Source organism: Corvus cornix, chromosome 2, assembly GCF_000738735.6.
Source record: "Corvus cornix cornix isolate S_Up_H32 chromosome 2, ASM73873v5, whole genome shotgun sequence".
NCBI classification, from domain to species: Eukaryota; Metazoa; Chordata; class Aves; order Passeriformes; family Corvidae; genus Corvus; species Corvus cornix.
The window spans coordinates 33723371-33734730 of NC_046333.1; the positions used below are offsets into that span (position 1 = coordinate 33723371).

The window sequence follows — 11360 nt, forward strand, 5'->3', positions numbered from 1 at the left end:
GGCAGTCAGTGGGGTGGGTTAGTGCAGCTCTGTTGAAGTCAGCTGTGGATGGCATAGTGCTGGGGGAACTCCTGTAGGCTCACCCAGTAACTTTTATTCTTTTGTTTATATAAATACATGTACATTTCATGTTTCATCTTTCCTCTGCTGTGTCACAGAGCCACAAGCAGCTGAGCGTTGCCATCAGTGGCACAAGGTCTTATACAACATCTATTTTTAACAACATGAGGTTCATTAGGGATTGCAGGCATCACAATACATTGGTTCAGACATGATCGCCTCCACATTTCCTTTTCCTGGGGGAAAGAGCTGAGGTTTCGTTCCATTAGTCTGCATGCCTTTGGCTGAGACCACACTTTGTGGACAGCATATGTTCCACTCTGGCTTGAGTGCCAAAGGATTTAATGGAAGATCAAAAAAGTGATTCCTGTCCTGGCCCCCAGCAGATAGACCATGTGTGCTCGGGACAGTTTCCCTATGGAGGCAGCCAGAATCCCCTGTTCAATCCCTCCATCCTGGCATTCCCTGTGACCACAAAACACATGGTGGGACACAAAAAACAACATTGCTGTGGTAAGCAAGGCTGAGGAATCTTCTAGAAATTCCTTCTCTTTAGCTTTTCAAAGAAGATTTCTAGTTCATAATGTACAGTACGAAGAAGATTGTAAGAAAAATATCAAACTTATAAATGTAGCACTGAAACGACAAGGTCAGTTCTGTCATCCTGGATCCAACAAGTACAGCAGGGGCAAAGCCATCCTTCCCAGTGCTCCTCCCAGCTTCAGAAGAGCAAAACATGTATGTGGAATGGTGCTGGAAGGAGCTTAGCTTTGTGAAAATAGAGAGCAAGAGAGATATGAGCAAGACATCTGCTGAGAGCGACTTGTTATTCTTTAGATTTGACAGATTGACTCCTTCATGTCCTCTCTGGGAATATCCTTTGGCATCCATCTCCATGGCTGTTTTTCAGATTCACACTCCACGCAAAGATGGTCCAGCTCCAGCACCCACAACTTCCCTGAAGCTCAGCATTGCCAGGGTCCATGGCTTTCACTCTGTTCCTTTTTCGTTTCTGGGCCCCCATAAAAGCCCTCTGTTTTATTTCTCTGACCACACATTTGTGTTTTAAGACCTTGTGGTTTATGACCAGTCAGGATTAAAGCCAGCAACACTTCCAGCATTGCTGCTTTGCCTTCATGTGTATCTCAAAATATGGAGGGAACATCTGCCAAAGGAACTAGAGGATTTGTACTGAGACAAGCTGGCTTGTAGGGTGTAACCATGACCCACAGCAAAGAGAAAACGTCAGGAGCAGGGTCCAAAGTAAAGCTCACTGGAGGGCTGTGCAAAAGAGACCTAATTTCACATGTGGTCCTGCAGATGTTGAAACTTCACAGACTGGTGTGAGGCACCATGTTCTACATGGATGGTCTTGTCTCCTACATGGGACACTGGAGAGGAGGAAGAGAAGGAGGAAGAGGAGGAGGAGGAAGTCATCACCACCTCAGTGGGTGAAGGAGAGGGACTCTTGGTGCTGCTGCAGCTCTGCTCATTGCAGAGGAGGTGGGAGGCAGCTTGGGAAGGACTGGCTCCATACTGGGATCTGAGATGCCACCTCTCCCGGCACCACTACTGCTGCCAAACAGGGCTGAGGGAAGGACCTCCCTTCTGGGTTAGCCTGTATTTCAGAATGAAATTTCCCAGCAGCAAGGGAAGGGAGGAGGGAAATCTTATTTTCTTATAAAAGGATTCCTTGCCTGTATTTTGTGTATGGCATGTGACTGGGATGATAATGGGGCAGGAGGGGGAGAAGCCTATAAAGCGTATTACAGGGTGGGAGGCTCTCACTTTCTGCTTTTCCCCTCTGTCTTATCTCCAGCCTTCAGACAGATCCCTGGAGCTGCTCTGAAGAGAAAGAAAAGAAGGAGAAAGCACTCCAATCACACTGACACAACTCCATTCCTTCAGCAAGCTATATAGATATTTTTATTTTATAGTCATTTGAACAGTGGAGAGTTTGGCAATAATGACAACCTCAGAAGCGTGCTCTCTGCATTTGTGTGCGTGTGTGTGTTTCCAGCTTGGCTCAGACTTGATATCTTGGAAGACCTAACACCATGCTGCTTTTATACAAAGCAGCAAAAGTGGAATCTTGTCCCATGGGCAGGATCCTGTCTTGACACCTCCAACCTGGAAGTGCAGGGTGTATGACCCAAACTGGAAGGGTTATTACCAAGCACTGGACAGCAAAGGACCACTGATACCTTTTAGCCAACAGCCAGCAAAGCTTTGTTAAGCTGCCAGGGTGACCTGCACTTCTTTCCCACCATTGCTGTTTATTTGGTTTTTTTTTTTACTTTAAACCTTTTCTCAGTAAAAAATCACTGAGGTCAGACCTTCAGATGGGCATGAATATATTGGCACAAACAGTGCTTAGCAGATTTATGTTTGCCAAGGACCGTACCTGGACCAGCAAAGACTGGACTAGCTCATCTGGGTTCCCATCATATAAACAGGCCCGGTCATTCCTAAGCTGCTGGAGTGAGTTATCCTGGGGCTTGTTTTCAATACATAGTTGTTTTTATATAGCAACATATTCCCTAACAGTACTACATTAATGTTATTTATGTAATACATACATCTTCTATTTCCAATAATATAGTTGACTAACTATGCTCCAAGTCATCACTGTTTCCCCCTTAATACTGTAGCACAAAAAAAGCTTCTGATGGGATTTTTTTCAAATATCTGGCAATGGGTCTTGCTCTTCCACTGAAGTCAGTGAAACTGGCTTCTGGCTGGTGAGAAAAGGACCAAACATGCCTGTAACTTGCCAAGTTATTCATGAACATAACACGACTAGTTGGACAACCTCTTGAGCAGCTGGTACCATGCCAAATAAACCCAATGGTATCTCTCAATGCAAAGCAGGAGTAGCTCCCTCTGCCCATTGAGACAGGACCTTGATCCTTACAAGGCTGAATCGGGACACTGTGAGGAACAAGGAGCTCCCACAGATTGCTGCCAGGGCTTATGGGGAAGCAAAACAAGAGAAGAAAGCAGAAACTGGCTATGCTGGTGTCCCAAGAAAGCTCAGCAAAATGGGAAAGGACACTGCAGAGTGACAGCCCTGGGCCACCGAGGCAGCTGGATGCCAGGCTGGACTGCTGCACTGTGCCAAAACAACTGAGCTGTCCTAATAAATTCCTGTGTAAAAAAATATATCTATAAATCGTGCCTTAGGAAGAGCAGTGCAGCTGCGCACAGGGCTGGGTGTGGCCGAAGGAAATGCTCTAGCACTCTATAACCCGACAGCGAGCCGCGGCAACTCTCTTTGCAAAGGGTGACTCTACTGGAACACGTGCATGTGGGTGTGCGATGTGCATGGACGTGTACACACAGCTACAGCTTCATAATCCTGCTGCCCAGAGGGTACATCCAGGCTGTGGCAGGCAGGGGGATGCCCCGCCGCTACACGATCATGAACTGGCAGATGTAGGGCAGCTGCTCTCGGCACTTCTTGTCGAACCACTTGCCGATGGCGGTCCCCGACAGAGCTGCACAGTTTTCCAGCTTGCCACCGTCGGGCTGGGTGGTGATTTCAGTCTCCCAGTTCTTGTAGCGGATGGGGCTGCCCGTCATGTCGACCCACTTGCCCTCCGCGGCCATGTCGTTGAGGCCCAGCCAGATCTCGGCCTCCGAGCCGATGCTCTTGCGCATGTAGTCGTAGAGGGCATCGTTCTCCTCCCCGTTCTGGGGCGTGCTGAGTGTGCCGCCCTGAGAGATGCAGTTTTCGCTGGCCTCGTGGTATGTCTTGGTCTCCAAAAATGCCAGGAAGCATTTTAGGTGAATTTTGGTGCCTTTCAGGCAAACTGAGAGGTTACCACATGAACAGAATAAAAAGACAGAAAGAGAATTTGGTTTAAAAATGATGCCCAGGAAGAAGCAGCAGCAGCAAACCCAGTAGCCAGGCTGCAAACTTAATTTTTTAGGCTGCACAGTGACCCTTGGCAGCATGGGATTCCAAGGGCCCTTTTCCCTCCCATGCAGGGCAGTTCACAGTCATGGGGACATGCCCTCCCCCTCTACAAACCATTGGGTAAAATGGATTTTCAGGGTGCCCCTGCCACCCTCTGGGCTCTGCTGTTGCTGGAGCAGAGGCACAGCATGGTCCTCCTGCTCCTTGCCCTGGCCTTGTTCTTTCCCAGTCAATGCTACTCTTTCTCTGATGAATTTGTTGGAAATAAGGTTTGTCATGGCCACCGCCAAGTGTTGGAGTGTTTTGGGAAAAGGCCTGCATGCCAATTAAATAATCTTAATTATGCAAGATGAAAAAAAACTCTTTTTTAATAAGCTTTGATCAGAAGCGTTGTGCTTGCATAGCTTGAGGTCTTCAGAGGAAATTACTACTTGCCTCTGATTTTAGTGTTAAGGATATCAATTTATTTTGTTTTTCTTTAAGCTCTAAACCTTGAGAGTGTTGGGTACTGTAGCCAAACAATACCTAATCAGAGCCACACATTAATATCCAGACCAATTACTTCTCAATGAATGTGAGCTTGGAACTAAAGCCTTGATTTTGCTTGTGTTCCTTTTAACGAGAAAATTCTCCTTAATTTGCATTTTCATCTCATTTCTGCTTCATGTTTTGCAAATCCTACTCCTACTGATGTCAGTGGAGTTTGCACAGAATAACTATGGGGCATGTCTGGAAGATGGACACTTTGGGACTCTCCTCAGTGTATGTTTAATGAAGCAGGACTGACCTGCAGTGCAGTTCCCTGGGCAATACCATGGTATGTATCAGAGACCAGGTCGCTATTTCACTGGGGTTCACACAAAAGAGTAAACTGCATTTGGTTTAAGCACAGACTAATCCAAATCCCATCCCTCCGCCTCATAAAGGAAAATGAACATCTGGTTTAGCACCACAGGAATATCCATAGCTGTACCAATGGGAAGCACGTGAAGAGGGGGGCCCCACACAGCACAACTCCCATCATTAACTGCCTGAGGAGGAATTGCAGAGACCCACACTCTGCTTTGATCCCCCAGCCTCTCTCCCCATGATGGGCTTGTTGCTGTGGGGTGCTTGGGCATGTCTCATCAAGACGTGTGGAGCAATTGCAGCCACTTTATGAGCAGCTCCTCTCTCAAAGCAAAAGCCATGTGTTCTTCAGCAAGCCCTTTACCTGTCTGGAGTGCTTGCTTTTCCTTCAGTAGAGCAACCTCCTGAGAGATGTTGTCAATCATGGCCTTCAGGTCTTCAATCATTTTGAGGCTCACACCATCTGTTGCAAGGAATCAAAGAAAAAGCACAAATATTGGTTTCATCCCAGGGGAGGCAACCAAATCTGTTCCTATCATCAAAACGCCATGTTTCTTTGCCCTCAGAGAAGGTTAAACAAAAGGAATCCACAAAGACAGCACCTGTGTCCCCTTGCACATCCATCAGAGCGTTTGCTTGACAGCCTGGTTCTGCTATCAATAACGAACTTGTTTTCCCAGTTCAGGTTTTGGGGCTGTGCACTCCACGGGGCTTCCTGCTGCAGGGCTCACCCTTTGGGTTGCCACTGCAGTGCTGGGGAGGAGGTCACATGCATGAGCACTGCGAGGTGCAGGCTTGTCTCTGGCACCCCTGTGTAGAGCAGTCATCTGGGGTGGTGCTGCATTGGGGTCGAGCTCCCAAAATGCAGGAGCATACCATCTGATGCTGCCCTGCCTGAACAGAAGTCCTGTCACACATGAGTGTTTTGTGGGCAACTTGAAGCTAATGATGAAAAGGATTTCTTTTTTCCGATACCTCAAAAACATGCTCTATCTGTCTTTACAGCACACCCTCCTGGCTTCCCTCAAACACCCTAACACATGATGTTCCTTGTATGCAGTCCTGGCTGCGCCCACCTCTTGTCCGCTGTCACTGGTGGATTGGTAGGAAAGCATTTTGCCCACCAGGCTGATGTTCAGCAGGAAGGGGCTGGAAGGGCTGCAGTACCTCCATTAGATCTGCCTCTGCACCACCAGGCACCAGCCTCTGCCCACCGACCACACCATCCTTTGGACCATCACAGCTGCCTCTGCCTCATCTCTACCTTCATCACCCCCAGTGTAGGTATCCAAACACTGTCCAGAGCTGCTCTCCTGCTGTGAGAAGACGCCTCTTTGGCTGGGGAGCTGGGTGCAGCTGGCTACCAAAGCCTACATCTTGCTAGGTGTGTTGCTTCTGCAATGGCTCCAACCAGTTCTTAATCAGTACTTGGGTTTCTCCTAGACTGGAGCAAACCGACCATTTACACCTTGAAGGTGGTGGGAGACTGGACATTGAGGCAATTGTATGCCTCTAGTAGTTCTCACGTAAGCATCTAGTAGCTCTCATGGGGTGAAAGGAAAGGGGACAGCTTGCCCATGAATGCAGTTGGAGGGGCTTCCTTAAGGGCCAAGGAGCTCAGGCACCAAGCTAGGCAAGTGGGGAAGCAGCTTGGATGCGGACCAAAACCACCAACCCAAGATTACATGGTGCCATGAATATGAAAAGCCAGACACATCAGAAGCAGGGCATTAAGCTGCTTTACTCGTTGCTCAGTTAATTTTAATGGATTCACTTAACACTGAGGCACTAGATATTATTTTGCTGCCTTTGATGAAAACACTTTGTGGGAAATGGCTAATTAATCGTGGGGTTTTTTTCCATGCAAGCCTGTCTTGCAGCAGAACAAATGTTCTAAGGTTTAAGTAACATCCAAAGGCCATGGCAGGACACTGCCAATGACTCTTGCTGGGACAGCTCCTTACAGTGTTCCGGCTGGATTTGCAGGTGGGTTCCCACCTTGAGGGTCCCTGCCATGAGAGGTGACATGTCTCCTAGATAACCACCTAGAGTCCCTTTTCAGTACCTCATTTCCAAATCCTGGGCCACAAGATGCTCCTGCAGCAGTGCATTCACTGGGGTGTCTCATGGAGAGCCAGGACTGGTTAACTCACCCTTCAGCTATAAAGTGAGGACCATGGCTACATCAACAGACATTGTGTTGTCTGTTTTATTGCCATGGGTTTTTGTCTCGGTGCTGTCATTTCCTCAAGGCTCATCTCCTGAAGCCTGGGATCAAGCCTGTTTACAGTTTGGGTTTTCTGTGACGGAAGCTGGTGTACAGGACGCTGATGCTCCCGTGGGAGCTGGAGCGGGCCCTTGTGCAGCTCACTGTGAGCAGCAGGATTAAGTGTGGGCAGAGGCAGGATCAAAAGGAGACTCACAGAAGGATGTGGGACGCAATAGTCTGTTGGTTTAAAAGCCTGACCAGAAATGTATTTAAAGCTACAAATGGGAGCTCTCATCCATTCTAATTATATGGTGAATAACAAACAAATCCCTCTGTACTTAATTTTAATGTTTTAACTATTCCTGTATGAAATTTGGATATATATATATATATGGGCTTCTTAGCTTTGCCTGGAGATCCAAACAGCTGTCCCTCAGAGAAATGAGCATTGCTCTGGTTCACAACAGCTGTCATCAAACCTCTCTGGCCATTTCTTCAGACACCAGGCATTTCCTCAAATGTACCAAGTGGAACAGTAAGGTCCCATATTGCAGTCTGTCCCTGGATCAAAGGAGGAGACTGAACACACCCACACTGGATTTATAGCAGTGTAAATATTCACAGACGTTTTCAGAGAAGAGCACCCAGACAAGAGTACACCGAAATTTTGGGCAGTAGGTGGCATTAGGAGTGAAGCCCAAATTAGTCCCTATCCACTGATTTAAGCATCCGGACTCCGATTTCTGTTTCCAGTTACCTTAGAAATACATATGAGAGCTATGCAAAGATGCTCCTTTCCGTGACCCCAGCACCCCATGATGGCTGTGACCAAGGGGAGCCCCTCTGGGGCTGGTGCCTGCACCCCAAGCCATGGGGTGTCAACACTGGCAGGGATGCCTGTGCCTTCCTCCCCTGGCCATTCTTTTGGATGAGACATCCAGAGCTGCCAGACAAGGGCAAATCCCATCTGTGCCCCAAGACATTGGGGCTCAGGGAGAGTTTGCTGAGCTACTGCATTTGGAACCATAACTGGGGAGTAATTTGAGGGGGAAAAACACAACAGCAGGAAAAGTGAATATGCTGTCTCAGCATTTTCTAAATACTGTGGTTTGGCTTTCTCAAATTGAAATAGCATCATTTTTCATTCTGAAGCAGAACCAAATGTAAGCAATAATTACCAAAAAAAAAAAAAAAAAAGGAAAAAGAAACATAAAAAGCTTGGCTCAAAGCAGTGCTTTCTTTTCTAACATTTTTGGTTTGGCTGTACAGATTAAAAAAATAATTCCAGCCAAACACCCCAACCCTCCAGTGGCTTTGCCCTGCCTGACCCTCCCAGGCAAAGTGCAGGGGTGGAACCAGGACCGGGGTACTAGAGGCCTGGATGAGGATGGGATGGGGCCATCCTGCCATTGTTCAGAGCAGAAGTGGCTGAGCCCTAGTCCCTGTGGTGGCTGGGCAGGCAGGCTTGGAGGTGGAGAGGGGCTGGAGGCGAAGACGAGTTTCATAGGGGATTTTTAGCACTTTTTTCCCTCTTTTCCCACCCCCTGGCACTGATAAAAATCTGAAAAATATTAACCAAGAAATACTGGAAGTTTCCAGTGAAAGCAGGGCAGCTGATCCCCTGTGGGGCTGGATGTGACTGGTCAAAAATGCCAAGTTGCTGGGTTTTTCCCTTTTCTCCACACAAAATAAGACCTCTCCTTTGAAAAGGAATTCTGAGTAAAACCTGCCACCAGCTGGTCCAAATGGCTTGATTTTCAGGACACCCCCCTCAAAAGTTTTTAAATCAGAGCCGCATTTTCCTGTCAAAAAGGTGATTTTTCTCCTACCTTCTTGTCACTAATCAATTACAAACAGCAGTTGCAATGACACCTAGAGAAAACCAGGATTTCTCTAAGAAATGTCTCTCTCCTAGTACCTCCAGTGAGTCCAACGCATGTATGTGCCCTATGTGAGCCCAAGGGGGTATTTTTTGCTCTAGAAAACAGTCACAGACTGTTTTCTCTGTTATTCCATGTCCTGCAGAATAAGCAGTTAATTTTGTGAATTCATAGAAAGATCTAATGGGAGAAAAGGCAAAATTTTCTCAAAGATGAAATTTGACAAAAATAGCCACTGGGTGAGTGTAGAGAGCAGCCTGGCCAAGTGAATTCCAAGGATGCCCTCTTCCTTGCTCCCCACTTCATTCCAAGCAGGAAAGTGCCTGCCAGAAGCGGTCCAAGCCCACGAGACTGCGGTCAGACACATCAGGCAGGCAGGCTCACATGCTGCTTCCTCACCTCACCTGCCTTCTCCTGTACTTAATGTGCATTGAGTCAGAAGGAGAAAGGATGGGACAGGAGGAAAACAGGAGAAGAAAAGGAAAAACAAACCCACGAAGGAATAGAAAACCCAGGCACCTTTGTGTGTACACTGCTGTCTGTCAAGACTGAGTAGACAGAGCTCATGTCTGGTGTGAAATACACCCGAGGCCAGTGTTTTTAAATGAAGAACCTTGTTGATGCTTAAAGGATTGTATGTTTTCTGCCTGCTTTTGTCTCCAAAATTGTCTGTCATCTGCCACTTCCTTGCTTCTGAAAAATGAATGGGGGGGTGAGGGGGGGCTACACAAAGGGAGAGTTTAGTAGAGGAAAAGTTTGGGATAAACCTTAGAGGGAACATGAAAAATGAGTTCCCTCTGAAATTCCGACCAAGCTGTCCCAACAAATTTATTCAAGTTAGGAACCCACCAAAACCGTTTCAATACTCTCATTGTTTTACAGAAGAGCTACACAATCATTCCCACGGAGGAGGGTGGGAGGAAACCACTTTATTAGGTTTTTAGATGCTTTTTCTGAAGTTTCACTAAAGCACTGTTAAATGCCCAAACGAGTGGGCTGACTGCAACCCCCCCCCAAGCCCTGCAAGTCCTTCTTGCAGGGAAGGTGCCGCTGCCCCTTACCTTTCTTGGCAGCCGCCGGTTTTTGCCGGACTTTGCCGTTCTGCTGGCCGGAGACCTGGGACAGGGAGAGGAGGCAGAGGAGGAGGCAGGCTCCCCGGAGCGCCATGCCGCTGCCGTCTGGTCCGAGCGGAGCTGCAGTGGCTCCGCTCTGCCCGCACACAGCCGCCTGGACACCGGCTGGAGTCAGGAATGACTGTCCCAGCAAGCCTCCCGCTGAGCCCGGGCCAGCGGCAGCCTCCCGGCCCCGGGGGGGGGGTCAGGCGGCTCCGGCCAAGGCTGAAAACCTCCCAGAGGGCTTGCAGCTCCTAGCACGCTGCTTGTTTTTGTTAAAAACAAAAAAAAAAGGAAAAAAAAAGAAGAAGAAAAAAGCCGGGAATGAATGTACCGACAGTCTGCTAAGCTAAACATCAGGAAAGGCTGGGAGTATAGCTGGAACGATTTCCTAAGGCTTTTAGCAAAATGCCACGAGTTTGATCTCGTGTGTCAGCGATGGCAACGGCAACGTGAGGTGTGAAACAGCGCTTGGGTGGCTGAGGGGACAGAGAGGGACCACCTGTCCCCCGCCCCTCAGCAGGGATGCCCGTAAGGAATGTGCCGGCACCAACAGAGGCAGAGGGAGCACCTGGGGGGACTGAGCACCCCGGCTCCCTGCTCACAGTGTAGGGTGGCTCTTACCCCTCTAAAAAGCAGTTCCACTGTGGCTTTGATAGGGTCGTCCCGCTGTCATTGCTTCTCCATGGGATGAGTGGGACTTGGGATAAGGGGCACATGTTCCACAAAAAGCCATTCTCCCAGAGACCCCTTTGCACGTTCCCAGCCTGACTTCTTGGAGCAGCTGGGCTGTGCTGAGCAGCTCTGCAGCCTACACTAAGCTCTGCAGCCTACACCAAGACCACTGACTGTTTTTTGGGGTGGTGTGGTCCTTCAGCAGCTGCAGCACAAGCAGCTAAGTCCTTCCTGCAGGAGGAAAAGCAGCAGTTTGAACAAGTGGAGGAAATTCATGTAGAGGAAGGAGAGGAGGGATGGGCATTTTGAAGAACAAAGTGCTCCAGACATCAGCCATTAATCTTAAAAGTTTTCTGATAATTTAAGTAAGGCAAGATGCCACCCAGAACAATGTGAACTTCTGGAGTTGTAGGAACATAAAAAGTCCAAGATAAACTGGGATGTGACCAGAAAAAGAGCTGCCATTAAGTTAGTTTGGCAACCATGGTGTTACCCTGCCTTACACTTCTACTGAATAGGGAAAATTCCTGCCTTGATGTCTTAGCTGAACAGAGAGCTCTCTTGCAGTCCCAACTTTTGAAGCATAGGAGGAACAGTTTGATTTTCACTGCCCTTTACCACATGCACCAACTGTCACTCAAATTTAAACTGGAAAA

The 11360-nt window shown here is 48.1% G+C and overlaps 1 protein-coding gene across 1 annotated transcript; it reads right to left on the reverse strand.

Moving 5' to 3' along the window:
• Positions 1 to 1959: 1959 nt before the first annotated feature.
• CLEC3B (C-type lectin domain family 3 member B) lies at positions 1960 to 10268 on the reverse strand. Its single transcript, XM_010398782.4, has 3 exons — positions 9979 to 10268; positions 5193 to 5291; positions 1960 to 3872 (listed from the first exon to the last, which is right to left on the reverse strand). Exons 1-3 carry the CDS (start codon positions 10082 to 10084, stop codon positions 3472 to 3474), a joined length of 606 nt encoding a protein of 201 aa, XP_010397084.1. The 5' UTR covers positions 10085 to 10268; the 3' UTR covers positions 1960 to 3471.
• Positions 10269 to 11360: the final 1092 nt, after the last annotated feature.